General features: G+C 42.2%; 1 protein-coding gene across 4 annotated transcripts in view; it reads left to right on the top strand.

Annotated features, from left to right (window-relative positions):
* hipk2 (homeodomain interacting protein kinase 2) overlaps window positions 1-26,363 on the top strand; it is a 197,757-nt gene extending 171,394 nt beyond the window's left edge. For 3 of the 4 annotated variants that reach the window (XM_078416993.1, XM_078416992.1, XM_078416990.1), the window contains 5 exons: window positions 1,543-1,734; window positions 5,541-5,822; window positions 12,558-12,805; window positions 15,175-15,335; window positions 17,126-26,363. In XM_078416993.1, the coding sequence (XP_078273119.1) occupies window positions 1,543-1,734; window positions 5,541-5,822; window positions 12,558-12,805; window positions 15,175-15,335; window positions 17,126-17,590 (1,348 nt within the window). In that variant the 3' untranslated portion in view covers window positions 17,591-26,363. The remainder of the gene's footprint in view (window positions 1-1,542; window positions 1,735-5,540; window positions 5,823-12,557; window positions 12,806-15,174; window positions 15,336-17,125) is intronic. The other variant, XM_078416991.1, reaches the window with a different exon arrangement.
* Window positions 26,364-26,918: the final 555 nt, after the last annotated feature.

The following is a 26,918-nucleotide window of genomic DNA, read 5'->3' as shown; positions in this document are numbered from 1 at the left end:
GTAAGTCGAAATGCATTTAATACACCTGATCAGGTGGCCGGAAGCGAGCTGTGGCTCGCTACGGGCCGCGGCCATTTGCACCATCGCAAAGTCGAAATATCGCAAGTCGAAGCATCGTAAGCCGAGGAGCACCTGTAATTGAGGATGTCTCTTGATGGTCTTCATCTTTCCAATGTCATTAGTCAAGAGTATTTTATTGTCACATGTCCCAGACAGAACAATGAAATTCTTACCTGCAGCAGCACAACAGAATATGTAAGCATAGCACTCTGCAAACAATATGATAAACGAAACAAAAGTTCAATGTATGTATGTGTGTCTATATATATTGTGGGCTCCACCTTTCCTTGGTCATATATATATGTATATATATGTATATATATATATATATATATATATATATATATATATATATATGTAAATAAACACACACACACATACACATTAAAACAAACCAACAAACAAGAATAGCACAAAAAGATAAAACCAATGCCCCCAAGTCTATGTGGTTCAGAGCTTATTTGGAGGTTGTAGTGTAGTGTAATTGAAGAGCTAAAGTGACTCCTGCAGAGACCCTCTTCATTCATTCCTCACTTCCTTGCGAACGATGATTATCACTATTTAGTCACCCAAGTAACAACTGATTGGCTCAGTAATAACTATCTCCCATCACGGAGCTTGTCACCATCAAGCCAACTTGATCTTGCAGTGTTCAGTGAGAATTGTTACATGAGCCAGATACATCTACAACTCGGGATCACAAATAAAAGGCAGTCAGTGATAAATCTATCAGTGACTTCAGGTGATACTTGTGAATGGCTCACCTGTCAAAGCTGCTCAGTCAGAGTGAACAATCTATTTACTTTGTTAAGCTTGCGAATCATTGCAGAAAATTGAGTTATTGCAGGTACTGACCATGTTAAACTGCGTTTTTAAAGTTTAGTTTATTGTCACCGAGGTGCAGTGAAAAGCTTTTGTTGTGTGCTAACTAGACAGCGGAAAGGCTATGCATGATTAAAATCGAGTCATTCACAGTGTACAGATGCATGATTAGGGAATAAGGTTTAGTGCATGATAAAACTAGTAAAGTCTGATGAAAGATTGTCCGGGGGTCTGCAATGAAGTAGATAGTAGTTCAGGACTGCTATCTAGTAGTATAAGAAAATAACTGCAGATGCTGGTACAAATCGATTTATTCACAAAATGCTGGAGTAACTCAGCAGGTCAGGCAGCATCTCGGGAGACTTCTCTCCCGAGATGCTGCCTGACCTGCTGAGTTACTCCAGCATTTTGTGAATAAATCAATCTGCTATCTAGTAGTGGTAGGATGGTTCAGTTGCCCGATAACAGCTGCGGAGAAACTGTCCCTGAATCTGGAGGTGTGCGTTTTCATGTGTTAATCACTTTCCCATTGCATTATCACTAATCTAGAAAAGGCTCCAGTGAAAAGCATTCATATATAAGGTTAGTTATTGTGACATTGATGCCCGAGGTTAATTATTGTGATATTATTGTTTATTGTGCAATTCTCTCATTTAATAGCTTTATCTGGTTTAGGAACGCCCACCCGCACACCAGCCATTACAACACCATCATGCAGCAGCCGGCTCTGTTGGCAAGTCACATGACGCTGCCTTCCGCTCAGCCGTTGAACATTGGCGTGGCTCATGTAATGAGACAGCAGCCCACCTCAAGCTCCTCGTCAAAGAAGAATAAGCAGCAGTCCTCCACCAGGTGTGTACAATGCGCAGGAAGGAACTGCAGATGCTGGTTTACGCCAAAGGTGGACACAAAATGCTGGAGTAACTCAGCGGGACAGGCAGCATCTCTGGAGAGAAGGAATGGGTGACGTTTCGGGTCGAGACCCTTCTTCAGTCTGAGAGTAAATGTAGAATGGTTCAATATTAGCTGACGGGAAGGTGACAAGGAGGCATACAATCAGGAAAATTAATCAGAAGGACAGTGAAACTAGTCGGAGAACTATGGTGGGGGAGGGACGGAGCTGGTTAATTTTATTGATTGTATGCCTTGTCACCTTTCCCTCTGCTAACAATGAACCAATCTACTTTTCTTTGGCATTGTCTGCTTTGATCTATTGTTTTCACACCTTACCCTTCCTTCCATGTCTCTCATTTCCCTCTCCCCTGACTTCTCAGTCTGAAGAAGGGTCTCGACTCGAAACAGCACCCATTCCTTCTCTCCAGAGATGCTGCCTGTCCCGCTGAGTTACTCCAGCATTTTGTGTCTACAGTATCTTCAAGACTGACCTATGCTGACCTTAACTCATTTCTGTGCCAGTCTCCCGTAGCTCTCGATTTCTCAATCTTCCAAAAATTAATCTGTCTCCATCTTAAATAGTTCTAATGACCTGGCCTCCACCACCTCTGGGGTAAATAATTCTAGAATCACCACACCCTGAGAGAAGAAATTTTGATGCATCTCACTTTTAAATGATGGCTCCTCATAAAATATAGGCTGGCTTGTAGTTGACATGAAAATTGGAGAAGTTGCGCATTGTGAGGACGACTGTCAAAAGATGCAGCAGGACATAGATCAGCTGAAATTTGGGTGGTGAAATGGTAAATAGAGTTTTTTCTGGACAAATATGAGGGTGATGTATTTCCAGAGGTCAAACACAATAGTAAGCACAGAGTAAATGGCAGTTATTTCTGTGCATCGATGTGCAGAAGGATCTTGGGGTGCAAGTCCATAGCACCCTGAAAACGGCAACACAAGCAGATAGAATGGTAAAGAATGTGTACTGTATGCTTGCCTTTATTGGTAAGGGCATTGAGTATAAAAGTAGGTAAGCCAAGTTGCAGCTGTATAAAACTTTGGCAAAGCCACATTTACAGTATTAAGTGCAGTTGTGGTCATCACATTACAGGAAGAATGTGGAGGCTTTGGAGAGAGTGCAGAAAAGATTCATCGGGACAGTGTCTCGACTGCAGAGTACTAGCTATTAGGAGAAGCATGACAAAAATGGATTGATTTCTCAGGAGCATCAGGGGCTGAGGTTTGACCTGATAGAACCATAGAAAATTATGAGAGGTATAAATAAGGTGGATGTTCAGAATCTTTTTTCAAGGATAAAAAATGCCAAATACTAGAAAGCGTAGCTTTGAAATCAGGGGGAGAAAGTTTAAAGGAGTTTTGCAAGGCAAGTTTTTTTTAATACAGTGATTGGTGGATGCCTGGAACATACTACCAGAGGAGGTGGTTTAAGCAGATATGAAAGCATCATTTAAAAAGCATTTAGGCAGCTATGTGAGCAGGTAGGCAATAGAGGAAGAATGTAGAAATAAAGAAGTAACTCAACGAGTCAGTCAGCATCCCTGGGGAACATTAAATAGGTGCAATTTCGGTTTGGGATCCTTCTTCAGAGTGAATAGAGGAATATGGATGTGCAAGCGGATGGGATTGGCATTGTGGTTAGTCCAGTGGACCTGTTTCTGTGCTATACTGTTCTATGTTAACTATATTTCCTTGTTCATTACTCCCACTGGTGAAAATATTTGAACATATAAAATCCAGTACAAAATCCTCCTCATAACCTACAAAGCCCTCCATAACCTGGCCCCATCCTACCTGACTGACCTCCTCCACAGGCACACTCCCACCTGCACCCTCCGCTCTGCCGCTGCCAATCTCCTATCCCCCCACATCCGGACTAAACTCAGATCCTGGGGGGACAGGGCTTTCTCCATCGCTGCTCCCACCCTATGGAACTCACTACCCCAAACCGTTAGAGACTCCCCCACACTCACCACATTCAAAACATCGCTGAAGTCTCACCTGTTCAACCACTGCCTTCAACCACTGAAGGTCACCTCACCTTCTGTCTCCTTTCTCTGTTCATTTATTTATTTACTTATTTATCTATTTATTCATTTCCCTATGTTCTCAAAATCTCTGTAAAGCGTCTTTGAGTATATGAAAAGCGCTATATAAATAAAATGTATTATTATTATTATTATTATATACCGTGTCAAGCCCCCTTGAGAACCACTTTTTTAATAACGTCTCCCCTCAAATCTTCGAAACATCCAAGGAATACGTTACATTTTGAACTGGTGCAAATGAAGATTGTGCACAATACGATCAGTTTATCCAGTGTGTTAGGAACATAGGAACAGCTTGACAGAGAAAATTAATTGTCCACGTTTCCTTGCCTCCATCCTGACAAAGGCAGGATATAATGAGTATGGATTTGTTGACTATTCATAAGAATTAATTGACAACAGTCCCGGATAAGTTACTAGAGAAATCCCAGTGGTGGTGAGACTCGGGAATCATCGATCCAGTGTCACCTAATTCTCACAAACATGCTATTCCGAGCACATAATTTCTCAGTAAAGCCTCAGCACACCTGCTGGAGGCCCATCATTTAATTTTCTTCTCCATGTGCAGCATGGTTGTGCAGTGATAGAGTTGCTGCCTTACAATGTCAGAGACCCAGGTGCGATCCTGTCCGCGGATGCTGTCTGTAAGGAGTTTGCACGTTCTCCCCGTGACCTGTGTGGCCTATCTCCGGATGTTCCAGTTTTTCCCACAATCCAAAGACGTACAGGTTTGTAGGTTCACTGGCTTTGGCAAAATTGTACATTGTCCCCAGTGCATGCAAGATAGTGTTAGTGTGCGGGGATCGCTGGTCGGTGCAGATTCATGGGCCGAAGGGCCTGTTTCCGTGCTGTATCTGAAAACTAAACTAACGTGAAAATTACAAGTCCACTTTTACCTCTAGGTTCCTTCTAATACTTCTGCTAAATTCTGTTTGAAAATTAGTTTCTGTCATACCCATTAAAAATATGGTTTAAATCATATTTCTTCAAAGGAAGAAAACAATTAGAATCATTATTAACAATTCCCTAATCAGTGAATACTTTGAAATAAAATAAATCAGACTGGACTCACGTTCATTTTCCTATAAACACTATTAGTTGACATGAACAAAGTTTGCTATGTAAAATTTATGAATTAACCCGCTGAGTTATTCTTCAGACTGAAGAAGGGTCTCGACCCGAAACGTCAGCCATTCCTTCTCTCCCGAGATGCTGCTTGACCCGCTGAGTTACTCCAGCATTTTGTGTCTACCTTCGATTTTAACCAGCATCTGCAGTTTTTTTCCTACACAAAGAACACAAAGTGCTGGAGTAACTCAGTGGATCAGGCAGCATCTCTGGAGAATATGGATTGGTGACGTTTCGGGTTGGGAAGAAGGGTCCTGACCCGAAACATCGCTTATCCATATTCTCCAGAGGTGCTGCTGATTCGCTGAGTTACTCCAGCACTTTATGTCCTTTGGTGTAAACCAGCATCTGCAGTTCCTGTTTCTACGAGTTATTCCAGCATTTTTTAATTTTTTTTTGTAGACCAGCTTCTGCAGATCCTTCTGCCTACATTTCAAAGTAAAGCAAATCAAACCTACATTAGATGTGGTTAAATAGTGTTCTGTGTGTTATATTATGTTTAACATCACCCACTGCACAGGATGCTGTTTTATTTGTGCATGTCTCAATATTTCTATTCCTCCCCCACAGGAACACTTTCACCTATGAAGTTTCCTCATCCCGAAGCTACACCTCACACTCACCCCAGCGCTCGAAACGCATCAAGGAGAACACTCCTCCTCGCTGTGCCGTGGTGCAGGACAGTCCGTCCTGTAACACCTTGACGTGTGGCTGGGGAGAGGCCACCAGCACCACCCACGGGAACCAGAGGCAGACCATCGTCATTCCCGACACACCGAGCCCAGTGGTCAGCGTCATCACCATCAGCAGTGACACGGACGATGAGGAAGAACGCAAGCGGGTACCCAACAGGTGAAGAAATAGGAGGCACTGAAATTATAGCACAGTAGCAGGGCTCTGATTATACCTCACAGTAATCTCCCCCAACATTATTTCACCTTATTGTATCCACATGGTCCTTACTTTCATTCCTCATCTACAATACGATACGATGCAAAATAACTTTATTTATCCCAGGGGGGAAATTGATTGATCTTCCAACAGGTATAAAACACAAAATACATGAAACATGAAATTAAAGTGATGAGTGGAAAGGATTTGGGATATGCAAAGATTGGGATGGGGGGGAAGGGGGGGAGAAGAGGGGACTCAATCTACTCCACGACAGAAGGGGGAGGAGTTGTACATTTTGATAGCCACAGGGAAGAAAGGTCTCCTGTGGCGATCTGTACTGCATCTTGGTGGAACCAGTTTGTTGCTGAAGGTACTCCTCAGGTTGACCAGTGTCGTGGAGGGGGGTGAGCTGTATTGTCCAGGATGCTCCGCAGTTTGAGGAGCACCTCCCCTCCAAGACCACCTACCATGAATCCAACTCCGCCCCCAGGACGGAGCCAGCCTTCCTAATGAGTTTGTTGATCCTGTTGGCATCTGCGGCCTTCAATGTGTTGGGCATCTGGGTTATTCACTTTCATGTGTGACAGCGAGTTCATTCTAAACATCTTCGGGGTGAAGAGATTACACAACTTTATTAACTTGATGTACTGATTATAGTTACCTGAGTGAAGCCCTTGAGCATGAGCAGTGTTATTCAGCTAAAATTACTGATTAAAGCTAGACACAAAATGCTGGAGTAACTCAGAGGGTCAGGCAGCATCTCTGGAGGAAAGGAATGGGTGATGATTCGGGTTGGAACCTTTCTTCAGACTGGAGTTCAGACTGTTTGAAGCTTTTGACCACATTTCAAACTCAGTAACAAAACTGTTCAGTGGCGAAGGCTTGCTTTTAATAACTTATTAACGGAGAAACAAAAGTCTGCAAGGCAGAGTATTTTCTGAGGATTTGTGCATTGCTTGATGAGGGTTTGTTACCATTGGTAGAAATTGGTTGGGGATATGGGAATGAGAAGAGAGAAGTACCTAAAACAATCAGAATGGGGAACATTTCCTAGGAAGTAGAAGAGAGAGAGAACTGGCAAAGAGCCCTGCGTCGGAGTAACTGCTTAGTAAGTAACTGCAGCACTACATCAATGCACACACAGGTAGGAGATTATTATGCATTGAGTTCCTGTTAGTCTCTGTGGTCCAAAATAATGTACTGGAGACTTCAGAATGATTTTAAATGATGACTTTAATTAATTTGGTCTTAAAGCAGTTACTGATAAAAACAATTTCTTCTTGGTGGTGAGGCATTTGAGTAATGTAAATGGCACCAACTCCTCCATTTATGTATCTCACGGTTGGTTAGCCTTAACACCCGTCATGAGCTGAGATTGAGAGATACGGCCAGAATTTAACGGGGAGAAATTATGCTTCCTCCCTGGTATTAGGGGTCGTGACTGAAGATGCAGAGGAAACACTTTGTTGGATATCACAATGGCGCTGTGGTAGAGTTGCTACCTTACGGCGCCAGAGACCCAGATTCAGTCCAGACTACGGGCACTGTGTGTGCAGAGTTTGTACGTTCTCCCTGTGACAGGGTGCGTTTTCTCCGGGTGCTCCGGTTTCCTCCCACGCTCCAAAGATGTACAGGTTTGTAGGTTAATTGGCTTCGGTAAAAATTGTAAATTGTCCCCAGTGTGTAGGATAGTGCTAGAGTACACGGATCACTGGTCGGTGCGGACTTGGTGGGCCGAAGGGCCTGTTTCCCTGCTGCATCTCCAAAGTCTAAACTCTAAAGATAACTAGGAATGCTGCAGCAAGTACAAATTTCTTTGCTCTGGTTCATTTTGGTGCAAATGACAAATAAACGGTCTTGACATTTGAAAGGAATAATATAGGCCGTGAATGCAGGAAATCTACTCCTGCTGATTGTCACTCTATTGAAAGCCACAGCACAGCTCTAGTGGAAAATCCATTGCCGTCTCAAGATGAGATTCCACACGCTGCACCAGTCCAGGAGTGCACCGAAGTACATTCCTAACACATCCGGACCCTTGGCTGTGGTGCACTGCATCTTGCTCAGCTTGGCCACGAGGAAAGCTCTGGAACTACCTGACGTAACACAGCCAGAAACGAGCAAGAGGAATAGGAGAGTGGTGACAATAAACAGCTTGATCGGTCGCAGCACAGAAACATAGAAAATAGGTGCAGGAGTAGGCCATTCGGCCCTTCGAGCCTGTACGCACCGCCATTCAATATGATCATGGCTGATCATCTAGCTCAGTAACCTGTACCTGCCTTCTCTCCATACCCCCTGATCCCTTTAGCCACAAGGGCCACATCTAACTCCCTCTTAAATATAGCCAATGAACTGGCCTCAACTACCTTCTGTGGCAGAGAATTCCACAGACTCACCACTCTCTGTGTGAAGAAATGTTTTCTCATCTCGGTCCTAAAAGACTTCCCCCTTATCCTTAAGCTGTGACCCCTGGTTCTGGACTCCCCCAACATCGGGAACAATCTTCCCGCATCTAGCCTCTCCAACCCCTTAAGAATTTTATATGTTTCTATAAGATCCCCCCTCAGTCTTCTAAATTCCAGCGAGTACAAGCCCAGTCTATCCAGTCTTTCCTCATATGCAAGTCCCGCCATCCCAGGGATTAATCTGGTGAACCTTCTCTGTACTCCCTCTAAGGCAAGAACGTCTTTCCTCAGGTTAGGAGACCAAAACTGCACACAATACTCCAGGTGCATGCATGCTGATCAAGTGAATCGCTTCATGGGGGATGCTGCATGTGGCCATGCCCTTAGAGTCACCTTAATAGCCAGATGATTCACCTGATTAAGCTCCCCAGCTGTTAATAAACACTTTCTTTCACATAAAAAAACTTCATCAGGAACACCATCAGGTTGCAGCAGGTATCCTATTAAACTCCACATAACAATGACAAAAATAAAACTGGATCTGTGCATGGCTGTCTACCAAAATCTAATCCTCATATGAGGATGGAGGTGAAAGGCTACAATCTCGTTGGAAACCCAAGGGATGTTGGCCATACTCTATTGCATCACCTGACTGTCAACGGTTTCTTAGTCACGCACTTTACTGCTTCATAAAAACATTAATAAATGCAGCAAGAGCAGTCCAACTGGCCTCTTGGGCCTGCTTTGCCATTCTCTAAGATCATGACTGATTCGATCTTGACTACAGCTCCACTTTCATGCTTGTTTCAAATACTTCTTGAATCCCCGAGAGTTGAGAAACCTGTCCATCTTGGTCATGAATATATTCAATGATTCAGTCTCAAAAGTTCTCCTGCATTGTGAATTCCAAAGACTCATAACTCAAGAGAGGAGAAATTCCTTGTCATCTCCATCTTACCTTGGAAACATTATTCTGAAGCTCTGCTTCCCAGTTTTTGCTTCCTCATGGGAGAAAATGCCTCGGCATCTAATTTTCTCATGCCATCTCAGAATCTTATATATTTCAATATTAACTCTAATTTTTCCAAACCAAATGATAATTGTGAGCTCTTTTATCTTGTGCTGTAACATTTTATGTGGCTTCTTAACGAATGCTTTTTGGAAATCCAAAAACAGCCATTTCTGCTGTAAAACATGTTTCCATGAGGTATATTAGATATGTGATTGATGAATTATGGAACCCTGTTTATGGCTCAAACTGCTTACAACATGATTTAGATTGGGATCTACAGAACCACTTAAAAACTACTTTGGAAATTGAGAAGCAGAATAAAGCTTAATGAATGAATGAATAAATGAATGAATACTTTATTGTTACATATGACAAGTCACAGTGAAATTATTTGTTTTGCATACCCAAGGTATGCAAAGAGTTGCTACATAAAGGGCGCCGACAAAGTCACAAAGGATGTCACGCTAGGGCCTTCTTTGTTCTCCCACCCTCCTCAGAGCGATCCCCCCTTGGGGAGAAAAAACGTCCATGTCCCCACTGTAATCAGATACTTTTGTGGCTTAAGAACACAGTCTGTCCGTTTCACTTGAGGTGGCCATAGAAATTGACAAGCAATCACTTCTATTATAGACAATAGACAATAGACAATAGGTGCAGGAGTAGGCCATTCAGCCCTTCGAGCCAGCACCGCCATTTAATGCGATCATGGCTGATCACTCTCAATCAGTACCCCGTTCCTGCCTTCTCCCCATACCCCCTCACTCCGCTATCCTTAAGAGCTCTATCCAGCTCTCTCTTGAAAGCATCCAACGAACTGGCCTCCACTGCCTTCTGAGGCAGAGAATTCCACACCTTCACCACTCTCTGACTGAAAAAGTTCTTCCGCATCTCCGTTCTAAATGGCCTACCCCTTTCTTAAACTGTGGCCCCTTGTTCTGGATTCCCCCAACATTGGGAACATGTTTCCTGCCTCTAATGTGTCCAATCCCCTAATTATCTTATATGTTTCAATAAGATATAAGATATTGACAATTGTGCACTGATAAAATGTAATATAACGTCTACTATTTTTGGCTTGCAGTATAAAAATAAACTTCTAGCTGTTGAAAAAAAGATCTTTGCATTTGAAAGTCCTGCAAGAAAAATAACTTTGTTCTTGCAAGTCTGAAACTCTCTAGCCTCAAACCCCCTTTTCTTCATTGGCACAATTGTTTTTAATCATGTTATTTTCTATCGTGCGAGATTCCTTGGAACCCAACTATCACGGTGCAGCAGAACTATTTGCACACTACATCGGTCGGATTCTCCTTTATCCTCACTGTTCATTACATTCTCAAAGAACTCCTAGTTTGTCAAACACGATCAATCTTTCTAAAAAGGCATGTTGATTCTGCTTGATCGTGGTACTATTTTCTAAATGTCTGGAACTATGTTAAGAACGGATTTCAACAATTTCCCACCACAGATGTCAGACTAACTGGCCTATATTTTCCTGCTTTTTCTCTGTTTCCTTCCTTGGGTCGAGTGGTTACCTTTGTGATTTTCAATCTTGGTTTTTCCAATATCCAGAATCTTGGGAATCTTGGTAGATCAGAACCAATGTACACTTTATCTTTGCATCCACAACTTTTAGAACCTGGGATGCAGTTTATCAGGCTCAGTTGACTTGTCAGCCCCTTGGGCCCGAAAGTGTGCCTTCTGTGTCTCCAATGAGTGATTATTTTAAGCTTCTCTTTCACTTTTGCCCTGGATTTTCTATTTTAATTGAAATGCTATTAGTGTCTTCTACAGTAATAACAGATTTTTAAAAATCTGTCAAAGTATCAGCGGATTTTTATCTTCCATTGTTATTCCCTCATGCATATAAAGCCCTTGAAAGAACCGTCCATGAATTTTGTAAATGATGCATTGCTGGCAAAGAGAGCGTCATGGATAAAATATTTTGCCTAACAAAGATCCTTGAAGGGAACATAAAGTGGATCCACAACAGCTGTGACTAATGGACACTTTAAGGCCTCTTAAAGATAAGGCGTTGCTTCCAAGAGTCTATCAAATCACTGATCAAACTGCCTGCCTTCTGTGAAGCAGTCATTACAAGTTTCTTATTACAAAGTAACTCGAGAGACCTTACTCTACTTAGGTAGCTTACAACCCAATGGTTTGAATAAGAAGTAAAATCCCCTGCCACAAACTCTTCCTGCAGCAGAGTTTTAAAAATGCATTAATCAGTTTGCTTGATAAAGGAATATTGAAAGGATGGGGCCAGGGTGGATTGGTATTAAATATCAGGACAAGGAACATATTCAGCTACGGCAGTGATAGGTTTACATATGGTTTAGAAGGCGGCATGGTGGTGCAGCGTTAGAGTTGCTGCCTTACAGCGCCAGACACCCGGGTTCGATCTTGACTACGGGTGCTGTCTGTACGTTGTTTGTATGTTCTCCCCGTGACCTACGTGGGTTTTGTCCGGTAACTACGGTTTCCTCCCATACTCCAAAGACGTACAGGTTTGTAGGTCAATTAGCTCGGTAAAATTGTGAATTGCTCCTAGTGTGTGTAGGATAGTGCTAGTGTGATCACTGGTCGGTGCGGACTTGGCGGCAGTCAACATATATCTCTAAACTAAACGTACAGCTTGGGCCATCTTAAGCCTGAAGACAATGGCTTCTTGAGTTACCTCTAACCAAGCAAGGAGAACGACATTCTCCCACCAGGCTCCCTCATCACAATGCCAACCAGATGCGGCCACCATTGTTAATAGACAGCAATCGCCCTGAACCATCCAGACCAGGGAATCGCAGTTCTAAATCTGTACGAAATGTTGGTTTGAATTGGAGCAATAGCTGGCGCTCCAGAATTTGCCCTGGTATTCTGGTGATGGGGAAATTCTGGAGATGGGGAAATGCCACCAAAAGTTCTCTTTGTTGTTGGAGAGTGTGATTGTTTGTAAGAATGGATATTGACTGAGGGCTGGATCAACCTGAGCTGTGATACTGTAAGGCTGATGACATAATGGCCTGATGATAAATAGCCTTGTAAGCCCCCACTTCCCACTCCCATTCCTAAGGATCATGCCTGAGAAATGGCAATCTTTGGCATTTTAGTTTGGCCAGTCCCAGTGGAGGACTCGTTCCTAGTTCAGAAAAGAAGCTTAGAAGTCACAGGGGAGATGTGATATGTGGGGGGGGGGGTAGATAAGATGAAAGTTGCCATTGTAAAGAGTTCATTCTATTCTTGTCAATTCTTACAAAGTACTTTTTTTAAAACCTCCAGGTCATCAAAGCAGAGGAAGAATGTGATCAGCTGTGTGACGGTTCACGACTCACCAGACTCAGACTCCTCGAGCAGCAACAGCCCCACGGCAGTGCGTCAGCGGCACACCATCGGGAACAGCACCGCCTACAACACGACCAAAGGACAGCCGGACAGTCACTACGCCGGAAATCCACGCACTATCATTGTTCCTCCCCTCAAGATGCAGTCAAGTGACGTTGTGGTGGGATGTGATCGCCTCGTGTCAGGTAGCTGCAGTCGACCCTCAGTGTTGCTGTATCTCACTCAAGTGTCCCAGTCCATTGTGGCAGTTTGCAGATCACCCAGTGCTATTCTCAATCGTGGAGAACCACTAGTTTGGTTTTGTTTAGTTTAGGGATATAATGTGGCCCTCCACGTCTGCACCAACCAGCGATCCCCGCTCAGTAACACTATCCTACACACATTGCGGACAATTTTACATTAATATCAAGCCAGTTAACCTCTAAACCTGTACGTCTTTGAAGTGTGGGAGGAAACCGTAGATCTCTTGATTTTCGTGATTAGTACAGGTGTCAGACATTATGGGGAGAAGACAGGAGAATGGGGTTAGGAGGAAGAGATAGATCAGCCATGATTATGGTGGAGTAGACTTGATGGGCCGAATGGCCTAATTCTACTATTCCTTATGACCTTAGGACCTTATCGCAGAGAAAACCCATGCGGTCACAGGACGAACACACAAACCCCGTGCAGACAGCACCCGTAGTCGGGATCGAACCCAGGTCTCTGGTGCTGTAAGTGCTATAAGGCAACAACTCTACTGCTGCGCCACTGTGCCACGCTGTGGCAGGCAAACTTCATAAATCCATTGACCTAGCAAGGGGAATGCAGACTGGAGCTATATTAGCCATTCCTTATGAGGATCCTTATGTTGCAAATATCATACACAGTCTCTTTTTGTTTTAACTCAAGTTATCTCCTCCGTTATTTTTGGCCATACAACACCCGGAAGTTCCGATTTTCTGAATTTCACAAAGACCATCAGCAGAGTAAATTATGAGGAAAGAATGCATGATCTTGATTTGTACATCCCTTTGTTTAGTTTAGTTTAGAGATACAGCATAGAAACCGGCCATTTAGTCCAACGAGCCCACGTCGACCATCAATCACCAGTTCAGACTGGTTCAATATTATCTCACTTTTTCATCCACTCCCTACACATTAGGTGGCATTTGTTTTTTTAAAGAGACCAACTAACCTTCAAACACGCACTTGTTAGGGATGTGGGAGGAAACTGGAGCCCCACAAGGAAACGCGTGCGATGACAGGAAGAACGTGCAAACTCCACGTAGACAGCACCCGAGGTCAGGATCAATCCCGGGTCTCTGGCACTGTGAGGCAGCAGCTCCACCAACTGTGTGCGTCGCTGTGCCATGTTTTGCTCAGATGTCTGAAGCATTTAAAATGTTAACTGGGTTTGCTAGGCTAGATATAGAGAAATCTTGTCTTCTACTGCCGGAATCAAGAACAAAGGAACATACCTGACCTGCAATGGAGCTGCTGTAAGACTTCAGGGCCTGTCCCTTAAGAAACCAACCATGTCCTCGGTGACAACTTAGAAGACCGAAGAAAATCTGGAGTACCATGTATTGCACCCTGCACTCCATCAAACCTGAAAATGTAAAGCATGGAAAGTCCAAACTTTCTAGCTCCACTAATCTGAACAATTAGTGTCCGAGAAAAATTTAGATCGACACAGAAGAAAAAAAAATAATGACATTAATTCATGTTATTTGGAACAGTGCTTTTTTAAAAAAACATTGTCGGCTTATGTCATGAGAAAATTGAGCTTTCAGTTGATGCAGGTTACTCATGTACCACTGTAAAGATCTCTTTGCAAACAAATGACCAGATTGGACTTCAACTTATGATCTGGAATCCACTGACTGAAAAGGTGGTGACAGCAGATTCAATAGAAACTTAGAAACAATACATTTGAAATGGAAACATCTGTAAGCCTTTGAGGAAACTGCAAGGAGTGATCCTCAGTGTATCAAAAAGCCTAGGTGGATCTATTTCTGTGATGTAAGATTTTATGATCAACCTTTACTAAAAAGGAAAGAAAAACAGTAATTTTCTAGTTGCTCTCTCTGCCTGGAGCACCTGTACATCTAGAAACGACTCCCATCAATTGCCGTAAACCTTGTGGCTTTCAAGGTCACACACGTTACTGGCAGCTACATAATGCAATAACCTTTACTTAGTGTATAGCGGTAAAGAGGATATCATTTAATGTGCAGTTGGTGTTACCAGATGAGAGTAACTAGCACTGCTCCAAGCACCTTGGCTAATAAACCACATTAAAGCTGAGTCAGAATATATTTTTAGCCTTTCACTATTCTACTTTATGGCTACATACCAGATATGCTGGTGGTTTGATCCTTTTCTAACAAAACTCTAGCCAAGCTGAGGTCTCCTGCAGAGAGTAACTGGCTAATACCTTATTTGTAGATACCAGAACACAGATTGTCGAAATATCTTGACCTTTTCTGAATATATTCATGTGAACTATAAACTGAATCTTCCAGTGCAGTACAGTTATTCCTTGTTTACATGTTTTTTCTTCTTCTTTCAGGTGTACAAGGGCAACATTCATTGGGACACAAGACCAAAAACTCCAGCACAATAACATCTAGTACAAGTCATTCCTCAGGGAGTTTCTCGGGGATATCACCTTACCGGCAACAGAGGTCAATAGCCCATTCATTACAACAGCAGCCACTTAATCTCAGTCAGGTACCTAGCACATGCTTTTACATTCATTCAACGATAAAGTGAATGTTCTTGATCTACATCGCTCCACTCGCTCCCAATCCACTTTTATACCTCCCAATATGTTCATGCACTCTAAACCCTATCCACACAATATTAATCACTCAATCTATATCTGACTGTACTTGATTCCTGTGCGATTTTTTTCGATCTGTATGCATGCTCTGATCCCCTTCTCGCACCTGATCCCAGCCTGCTCACTCCCGATCTCTGACTGTATCCCTGTATGAACATAGAACACAGAGCAGTACAGGACAGGGATGGGCCTTTGGCCCACGGTCTTTGAGATAAGGCAATCGTGCATCTTTGCTAACAATCCCCCTCTTGTCCCTTTCTATCCTTGTTGACGCATTCCAGAGCCCGATCTCTGTTCACTTGCAACCTATTCTTGTCTACTTTTTCCCGATCCGTGTTTTACTAATTTTGAATCCTATCTGCTCATTCCTGAACTTGCCCATCCCCGTCTGTACTCTCCCCATCCCCATCCCCATCCATGCTCTCTGCCTCCTGATTCACACATTCCCCATCTGCTTTCTCCCCATCTCCAGCTTACTCCAGATCTCCACCTTGTCCTTGATCCCTGCCAGTATTCTCTAATATTTCTGTCCACTCGGTCCAGATCTTACACAAACTCACAATCCCTCCTCTTTTCTGGTCCTTGTCCTTTTGCTCCTTGTCTCTGTTGGCATGTTTCTTTATGTGGATCGGTCTTGGTGTGAGAGGAGAATCGAGGACAGCAGGGGTTGCACCAGGCACCTCTGGCTGTAATCGCCTGGTAAAGACAGGAATGGGTCACAGTGGGATCTCTCAAGTTGTTGCCAGAGGAGTGAGTGTGTGGGTGATCTCTCCACAAGTAAAGAGAGTACCAAACATGACTGGAACCTCAGCAGTTGTGTGGAGAAAGGTAGACAGGTCTGGGATCCCAACAGTTGTGAGGAGAAGATCAAGGATGATTGGATCCATCTGGTTGTCCACTCGCAGCTGATCTACATCCACACGCTTCTAAACTCTGTCTTTAGACTTCAGAGATACAGCGTGGAAATAGGCCCTTCGGCCCACCGAGCCCGTGCTGACTAGCGATCGCCCCATACACTAGCACTATTCTATACATTGGGGTCGATTTACAATTTTACCGAAGCCAATTAACCTACAAGCCTGTAAGTCCTTGGAGTGTGGGAGGAAACCAGAACATCCGGAGAAAACCCACGTGGTCACAGGGAGAACGTACAAATTTCGTACAGATAGCACCCATGGTCAGCATCAAATCCAGCTCTCTGGCGCAGTAAGGCAGCAACTCTACTGTTGCGCCACTGAGCTGAATCTCATAAAGAAAGCAAAGAGTATGAGGGGATCTCTCCAAGTTTGAGGGGATTGAAGTGCTGTTTAGGATCATCATAAAATAATATTGGGTGGAGGGGGGGGAAGAGAGATCTTGGAAATAAAATAGTAAGATGTCTTGAACATTTTCAATAGGAACCTTTGGGATAACGTTTTCACGCTTCATGCAAAGGGCGGCAGGTGTATGGAACGAGTGGCTGGAGGAGGTAGTTGAGGCATGTACTATCACAATGTTTAAGAAACATTTAGACAGGTACGTGGATAAGACAGGTTTAGAGGGCCACAGGCCAAATGCAGGCAGGTGGGACGAGTGGAGATGGGATATGTTGGCCGGCGTGGGCAACTTGGGCCTATTTCCACTCTGTAAGACTCTATGACTAATATGTTTCTCTCTTATATCACTCAACAATGAATAGGCTCAGCAACACGTGACGAGCATACCGGACCGGAGTGGGAACCATGGACATCGACGGCAGCAGGCTTACATCACGCCGACCATTGCACAGGCTCCGTACTCATTCCCGCACCGTAGTCCTTCGCACACCGCTGTGCATCCTCACCTGGCAGCAGCTCACCTACCGGGCCAGCCTCACCTGTACACCTATGCCGCGCCCGGCGCCCTGGGTCCCACAGGAACAGTGGCTCACCTTGTGACGTCGCAGGGCTCTGCCAGGCACGCCTATGCTACCCATCCTGGGGGAATCGTTCACCAAGTGCCCATTGGCATGGGGCCAAGAGTACTGCCATCTCCTACCATACACCCGAGTCAGTATCAACCTCAGTTTGCTCATCAGACATATATCAATGCTTCGCCAGCCTCAGCTGTCTACACAGGATACCCACTGAGCCCAACCAAGGTAAACCAGTACCCCTACCTTTAAGACTGGAGATCAGTAAGACGTTGTACTGAATTAAAACAAGCAGCAATGCATCTCACATTTGGGAAGGTACTTCAGAAACGGGCTGCAAGGAAGTCTGCCTGGTCATGGAATGAGGAAAACAAATTTGTTTGAGAAGTTTGTTTTTTTTGAAAAGAAATACCAAAACTTGAGTCTGTTAATTGACCTCGGGTCAATGACGAAGATGTTCAAAGGGGAGTCGATCAATGGAAGGTGGGGGACATTAAGGATCTACAACCTGGAAGCGACTCGCAAAGTTTGGTTGAACTTTTATCAGTGAAGTTCAGTAAATGTACAACAGCTGTTGACTTTCCCAATTTTACTTTCTTTTTATTTTTGTTTTGAAAAACAAAGAGCTGCTCTTCCTTTTCTAAATAAAACAATCTTTGTGAAGGTAAAGGTTGCCAGGACCCCTTAGAATGTAGAGAGTCAAGGAAAGCTTCATTCATTGATGCAATACCAATAGATATTACTTGTCATTACACAACCATGATTCAGCCTAACTCTGTTCTTAAGGCGTACTAGTTGTGTCTGTTCAGAGCTCCAGTGTGTATGTGTGTGTGCATGTGTGCTGATTTTCTTGTCTGTGGTTTCTTTAGTAGCGAGCTTCCTGGCATAGACATGGTTTTTAACATATTCCCTTGTAGTGCCTTACAGAAAAGGATGAGAGTTCCACCAGATTTCGTACAGGTTAATGTTAATGTTGAGACAGTCCTCCTAATTATGACTCTTGGGCATTATGATCTTGGGTGGTAGAAGGGACTAGTTGTAGGAGACCAATGGAAGGTGGGGAAGGGGTACCTTTGAGGAAGGGTTATGGGTGGTGATTGGCGAGAGAGGGCGTGCAGACTTCCGAGCATATAGCAATCTTCTGGCGGAACTCCGTGGGTCAGGCAGCATCTGTGGAGGGAAATGGACAGTTGATGTTTCTGTTGAGACCCTACCTCTGGCTTGAAAGTGCCTGCTGAGTACCTCCTGCAGATTGTTTTTTAGCTCCGGATTCCAACATCTGCATGTCTAATGTCCCCACATTAGACTCTTGTTTTCTTGCACCACCCTTTCCATCGTGTGCAACATTACAGTTTCCAATTCCATAGGTTTTATCTTCCCATGTCCAACTATTGTCAGTGGAAGAATATAAAATCTCAAAGAAGAATGCACAGTTAGCCCTTTAAGCACATTCACAGTTTCCATGTGATTAATGTTGATGGATGGCTTCCCCTCCCCTCTACACATTGATTTGCCAATTTTTTTAAACATCAATCTCCCTAAAAAGTAATAAAGTCTCGCCAATGATAAAATCACCAGCATTCCTCCTCTCTCAAAGATGCCAATCGTCATTAATCAATTACCCTCTTCAGTTAATTGGTGCTGGCAGGCAACACCTGCGCAGATAGATATACAGCATCACTAACCCTGTCCTTGGCAAAACTGTAGGACTGGGTAAATGGAGAATAGAAAATGTAAGGAGGCAAGGTCACATAATGTTGCTATGCCCCACAATATTCAAAGTTATGGGATGAAGATTTATTAGTTTATGTAGAATTAACACATTCTGGGGTCATCTTTACATATAAATCCTCCCATACTACCCCTCTGTTCTTTTTCACCAAAATTAATTATTTCTTACTTGGTTGAATTAGTGTCTTCATTTTGATATCAGCCATATGTTTCAACTAAACAAGCAATTTCCTGCCATCAACCACTGAGAACATAATTATCTGTTCAATCATTGGATTTAGTTCCTGTGCCCACACTATCAACCATGTTGCTTCCAACCCAAGCAGGACTTCAATTACCTGCTACCAGTGATTTTGATCAGCTCTGACCCATGACATTTCAGTGCTGAGTTTGACCACCATCTGGTGGTCAAAAGCATTGTGATTCTGTCTGTGTGCTAGTGTGTGTTGGGGAATAAAAAGACAGACTGAAAATTGGAAGTACAGGAACCTTTTAAATTGGTACAGTGTCATGAACAAAGTAGGCTTTTTCTTGAAAAATATCTTTTGGAAAAAAATAATGTTTTTTTAAAAATAATAAGTATTTCCTTGATCAATACAATTTATGACTGACATTTTTAAAAGAACATTTCAGATTTTTTCTTGTCAGTGATACGTTTTACATGTAGCTGCTGTTTTGACTAGTTTGAATTAGCATTGATTTTGTTTTTATACCTTGCCTCTGGTTTTCTTTCTGGTGACAACCAGCTCCACATATTTTTGTGGGAAATATTTAATTTCTTCCTTTGCTGTTTACTTCAAGCAATGTTGTATTTATTTATTTTTAGAGCAGTGTTGTCCAATAAAAAAAAACTGCTATCCACAGGGCTACCTTTAAATAGTCATAGTAATCTGGACTCCTTTTTAATTACAGACACCCTCCCATCCTGGTAAATGTGAAACACATGTACATTCACTTAATAAACATCTAGTACCCTTCAGTAACTAAACAAGCAATGCAGTCCTAATGATCAACACTGACTCTATTTCTCATCTTGCCATTTTACCAAGAAATGCACAAAAGATTCACTTGGGTAAGTCATGTGTGACACCAGTGGTAATTCTATTTTTGATATTTAATCCAACTCTTTCTCGAATACCATGTGGCTAGTGGCTTATGTAATTGGCAACACTGCTTTGGGGCAGATGACTAGTAGAAAATTGAAGGAGTTCGGAATGTACTTCTGCACACAGATGACTTCTTGTATTTTTAAAGGGCAAGGTGAGCTGGGTCAATTGGGTTGCGACTGGTCTGGGAAGAAGTGCATTGCAACTTTTCCAAACATTCAAACATTGTCGAGTTGCGACAACTGTTACTGTACTTTCTGAAGGCTGGGTCTTACTTTGGACCTGTCAGTAGCCAGCTGCAACCCTGTTGGGGAAAAGAGTTGGTTCTGAGTGAGAATGGAGACTCAAGGAAAAGAACGAGTAAAAAATATACTTGCAAAAACAAGATGGCTCTTGTCACCAAAGAAATCACGTATTGCTTCATATTTTCTTTGCTGCCCCTTGACTACTTGGTTGTTTCATGAAGCTTTCTTTACCCAGTTAGGAGGAGGGAGCTGGAACTTGTTCCTCCTCTTGTGTAACTAACTCTTATTTCCTAACTTCATTTTTTGTCTTTAGTTTGGAATTTCTTTGTTTAATGATGACTGGCATTGCTGCTATTTTGATGTATTTATACATTTGAGTGAGTCCATAATCTGTTCTCTGTGTATATACATATATTTATATATATATATAAAAAAAAGAAAACAAATGTTCCTTATCATTAAATCCATGAAGGGGCTCAAAAATCTACTGAGTTCCAGGAAAAGTGAGCTGTCTGCAGTTTAGTTCTTGAGTCACATGAGAATCAATTTTTATTCTGTTTAATGAATTTGTACATGTACCTTTTAAAAACTTTTTGATGCAAATGTTCATCAGCTCAATGTCGACCTGAAACCCTCGTCCACAACCTCCACAACCACCCGCCAAGGCTGGTGGACAGATCAGCATTAACTTCAGGAGGATTATCCAATCACACATGCAAATATTTTATCACGGAACAATGTGTGGCTGAAGTTTCTGGGTAGCTTGAATCCATTCGGTGTTGACTTTCATAATGCTTACTTACTTACTTTAGATTCTTTGCTGCTCACTGTACGTTGGTTAAGACGAACCGGTAGACTTTATGCTTGTTAATCCAAGTGAAATGTTATGGCAGTGGTGCATTTTGAGCACCTTTACGATTCGGCTGAAAGTGCCTTTGATTCAGAAGACCTTCAATGTATATTGGCAATAGTGCATTGTTTTTAACAAAAAAAATGTGGGTTTCCTACATGCAGCAGAAAGGTTCACCTGTTCTCTGATGCCAAGCATGGAGCGTAGAGATAACTACAAAACTGGCAACAGTCCTCCAATGCAGGCCCCCTTGGCACCAACATTGGGAATGTTGTTCTGTTAAACAGAAAAGCTCCTGTGCTGGAGATATTATAATAACAAGCAAAGAGTTATATTGATCGGAGGTGAGAAATCTGGAATTTAAAGAGATGGTACTATACCAAACATTACTGGAAGCAACCCAGGAGAGACACTGTGATGTTGTAACAAATGGTCTCTTTTTCTAATTTCCTTCATTAAATGTTCAAGAGATGGTAATAATAATAAAAGATTGTTTGGGAGTCTGGAGGTAGATATGGGGATCTTGTGATGAAACTGCCAGGATTGACCAATCCTGGGCAAGCATGAGAATGAATTTGGGATTTAGATGGGATAAAGAAAAGCACCAAAAATATTCAGGGTGTATATCCTCCCTCATTCCATCATGTTCTCTTTCTTAATTATGTCTACGACTTTGCATAGAAATCTTTGACAGCCAGAAACATGTCTTGGAACTGCATGGGATGAGTGCATTTGCATTTCAGCAACACAGACTACTATTCAGATTTTCTTTTTAGCTGCTAAATTGCAGAGATTTGTATGGTTCCTGCCTTGGGCTAGAACAAATTTAGGGCTGATAATAATTTTGTGGGAAGACTCTTTTTAATTACAAAAACTAAACGCCACCAAGTTAAAAAGGGGTTGATTTAGTCCTGCAACCATAATAAATTTGACATAGGTGGTGGTGTAAAGGTTTCTTTCCCTGAATGGCTTCAGTCCTCCCCTCACCCCTCTTGTCTTAGGTCCTTGCTACCATGCTGATTAATCAAGGAGCCGATCTTCACTTGCAGAGGCAAGATTTCCAAGGGCACTAAATGCAGAATAATGACTGAAACAGGAACGAACAGGCCTTTCTGATGTTTTCAATAGACTCCCCAATGTTGGCCCTGCTCAAAGTAACTCGCCCAATACAGATCTTGGACTTTCTTGTTCCTACTCCTTAACTGAATTTACTAAGCCATCAGGGAAGCACAGTATTGAACCATTATAAACATTTTAAGCTCAGTGGCACTCTTCTATCATCTATAATACATACCAACTTCAGTTCTGAATTGAGAGAATAGTGATGTTGATAATCTGTACATTCAGCTGAGTTGATAAGAGGGGAGATGGGTGTGATGGTTTCAAAAAGTAGAGGATTGCAGTATGATGATGATATTTGTCAAGGTGACAAAATCAATGAAGCAGGACAATTGTGCACAATTCACAAAAAGGAAAAATGAGGGGTACTGTAGTTTGAATGTGGTTGGTATATATTATAGTTGCATCTTTAGATGCTTCTGAGTGAAGATTTAATGCCCGTTGTCACTTCATCTTCCAGTAAAACTATAGTTACTTATTGTTAATTACTCAGTACTTGCCACCTGTAAAATCCACACTGACACCAAAATTCTACTTCAAGCTTTGGAGAGAATCCTGATCCCTTGAATTGATTCAGAGTTATACTCTTGATGAGAAGCAAGCCTGACTGCTCTCTCTGCTTCATTCACACATCACAGAATATAAATAGGCCAAGAATTGGCAGGTTATAGTGAAGAGAATAAAGAGCAGCGAGGCAGTAAAATAAAATGTCCACCCTGTTCTGATGACTTAGTCATGACATGCCTACACCGGAATGTCCGACTCCCACAGCCCCATTCATATTTCATGGCCTTCTCACACTATCCTGATCTGCCAACACTGTTTATGTGAATACTGCACAACCTTCCTCAACCCACTCTATACTGCCATGCTTGATCACACTATCCTGTCAATACCATTCACACTGACCAACTCATTTTTAATTTTCAGCTTGGTCTGCCCACATCATTCCACCTTGCTGTTTGTATTGTCCTGTTTCGCATTGCTTAAATATCCTGCCCAAGCTGTTTTGCATTGCCCATTTTTAGGCTGCCCACACTGTACAGTTTTACCCCAAAATGTTTCTACTCTCTTATAAACCTGGCTAATAAATGGATGAGCAGAACTCAAGGCAGTTTGGAAGATAACTGTAGAAACGAGGAACTGTAGATGTGGTCTTTCCTTGGAAAGTAATTGGTTTTCCACTATAGCCAACCAGCGATAGTATTATAAGAAAATAACTGCAGATGCTGGTACAAATCGAAGGTATTTATTTCACAAAATGCTGGAGTAACTCAGCAGGTCAGGCAGCATCTCAGGAGAGAAGGAATGGCGATAGTATTAGCCAAGGAAAGAATCAAATAACAATATTGAATGAGTAACTTAAAATAGATCACTTTTCATCTCACAAAAAATAAAAGTTTTTCTTATCCTCAATTTCTTGGTAAACACAATAACACAAGAAAATAGGAGGAAACTGCCAGTTCTCCCAGGGCAACCCCAGCATTCCATATGATGATGGCTGATCTATGTTGGCCTTTTCTGTGCCAGTTCCCCATAATCTTCACGTGCTCAATCTTTCAAATGTTTATCAATCTCCATCTTAAAAATATCCTATAATTTGGCATTGACCACCCCCAGTGACTGTGAATTCCAGAGAGAAGAAATTTCTATATGTCTCAGTTTTAAATGACTGACTCCTTAATTTGTAGCCATGTTCCCTTGTATGTGACTCTTCCACTGGTGAGAACATCTTAACACCTACCTTGTTATGCCTCCTTGGGATTTTATTTGTTTGAATAATGTCACTCCTCATCGCAATAAACATGGAATACAAACCCAAACTATTGGGCCTCTCTTGATCGGACAAACCTCTCATCCAAGAAATCAGCCTGGTAAATATCCCTTGGACTGCTTCCAATGCTACTTGTCTTTTGGGTAAGATGACCAAAACTGTGCACAATATTCCAAGTGTGGCCTCACTAATGTTCTGTACAACTGTACCAAAGCCTCACTATTTTGCATATCTAACTCTTTCACAATAAGGGCCAAAATGGTGTTTGCCTTCCTAACTACTTGTTCGATCTGCCTGCAGCTGATTATGATTCATGCACAAAAACACGTTGATGCCTCTGAACTTCTCTCGTTTTTAGTCTCCATTTGGATTATAATCCATTTTTTGATTTGTCTTGCTGAAGAGCATGACCTCACACCTGAAATTTCATTTGCTGGGTTTTCACCAAATTACTCAATCTATCTATATCCAATTGCAGAATCACATGCCCTTATCACACTATGTCCTTTCACCTATTTTCCTATCAATTACAAATTTGGAAACCTTACATTTTGTTCTCTCCTCCAGGTTATTAATGTAAACAGTTGAGGGTCCCTGGTGTACAGCCACTAGTTACACCACCCCAACCCACTTATTCGAACTCTATGGTTTCTATGTAACTGTTAGTTTTCAATCCATGCTAACGTACCTCCTCAATAGCTTGTGTTCTTAATTTATGCATCAGTCACTTATGTGGAACATCGTCAAATGCACTTTGGAAATCTAAATACATCTACCGATACTCTTCTATCAACTCTCCCCATCACATCCGCAAAGAATTGGAGCAAATTGGTCAATGATGATTTACCATTCATAAAAACATGTTGACTATGTTTGATTAAATTCAGCTTTTCTAAATGATTAGTTGTTCCTCTTTCATTATTGACTCCAGCATCTAGTCAACAGTAAATATTGAATCAACTGGATTTTCAATCCTCACCTTCTGTCTTCCTCCCTCGTTGAATAGATTATTTACATTGGCTGTTTTCCAATCTTCTGACAGCATCCTGGAAGTTAGCAAGTTTTTTAAAAAATGTCAACCAATCGGTCCACGAACTCTGCAACCACTTTCTTTGAAACCCTGGTGCAGTAAATACTAAAACTTCGTTCTCCCGACTCAAATTTCCCCGGTGTGGGACGAATAAAGGAATATATTATTATTATTAAACAATTATTAGATTGGTTTGATGTTTGCTGACCTTGGCGAGGTGTGCAGTACAGTGTTATCTTGGATTTCTTGCTGGTGCTTGGAATTAAAGTTCCTCAAAGCCTGGTAGATAGTAAATCTCCCCATTTATTGATATGTCTTTCTGGGTATCTCACCGGACTGAATTGCAATGGGTGAGGAATGAAGGGGACATAAAGTGGAATTTATTTTGTCAGCATGGGGCACATCTATTAGAGTCACCTAAATCATTCAGCAATACCCACCTCCAAACTGCGGCTGGTTTCTCCAAGATACATTTTGAGGTTTCTTTGGACTAAGAAACCCATCTCATCCTTGTTCAGCGTCAAGGCCTGGATATCTGTATTCATTCTCTGTAGGTTTGTGTGTCAAAGTGTTTATCTGTTTTTTTTTGTGGACTGTCTTTTTGCTCTGTGGTTTGTTGTCTTTTAAAGGCATGGGTGCAGGGTGTGGGGTGGGGGGAGGTGTGAGATGTCGTAGGGTTATATGTACAATGTAGAAACTTATATCTTTGCCCCATATTCTAGATATGGTTATGAGAATGTTTATTTTACCGAATTGTAGAGTGTTTAAAAACAAAATTCAGCCAGAAACTCAGTCGTAGCTACTAAATGCTTGTGGTTTTTTTTTTAAAGATGTTGTGAGCTCACTCTTAACTGTTTCAGTTGTAGGAGGAATGAGTGGAAATTTTTATGGTCTCATCCTGAAACTAATATTAGCATTGTAAATTAAAAGAGGATTTTAATGGAAAAATTATAGAGTATATAGTTATTTTAACTGTTACTACTAACTGTAGGGAGAAAAGGGGGTCTTTGTTGTGAACTGTTTAGCTTGTAGTTCACTGGTTGTTGATCATTTTTTCGGTCTCCAAGGTGAATCTGCTTATCTCCTAATCAGAATATATACACTCACATATGCATATTGTATATGTGTAGAAATGTAATCACACACTGTCTTGAATTTGCATTAAACTGTTTTAAATCACCACATGACCAGTCTGTATGCGTGCCTATCTGACTGTATCTGTCACCGTGCACTGTCAACGTGTCATGCCACCTGTGATGCCATCTCTTTCTTGTCTGCCTTTGGAGGGCTCGAGATGGAAGCAAATGGGGCTTATCTTTTATGGGAGCTGGCAACAACAGATTAATCTATCTAACTGCTCTTTTATCAAGCCAGTCATCTAGAGATTTGAACTGAAGAGCGAGAAGGGGCACCGTTTAACTGGGATCGATTGATTGATACTTTATTGTCACGTGTACTTGGTACAGTGAAATTCTTTGTTTTGCATACAATACACAAAGTATGCAAAGAGTCGCCTCGTATAAGGTGCTGACAAAGGTATAAAAAAGTGTTCAATATAGTTCTGCTGATCCCTCTTCCTTCTTGACCCCTTCCCCCCTGCCGTGTTCCTCTTTATTCTCGGTGGACTCCCGCCCCCCCCCCCGCCAAGTCCCTCTTTGTTCTAGGTGGGCCCCCCCCATGCCGGGTCGCTCTTCGTTAGAGCCACTGTGGATGACCAAGTACAAG

This window comes from Rhinoraja longicauda, chromosome 20, assembly GCF_053455715.1.
Source record: "Rhinoraja longicauda isolate Sanriku21f chromosome 20, sRhiLon1.1, whole genome shotgun sequence".
NCBI classification, from domain to species: domain Eukaryota; kingdom Metazoa; phylum Chordata; class Chondrichthyes; order Rajiformes; family Arhynchobatidae; genus Rhinoraja; species Rhinoraja longicauda.
This window is presented reverse-complemented; position numbering and strand designations above follow the sequence as displayed.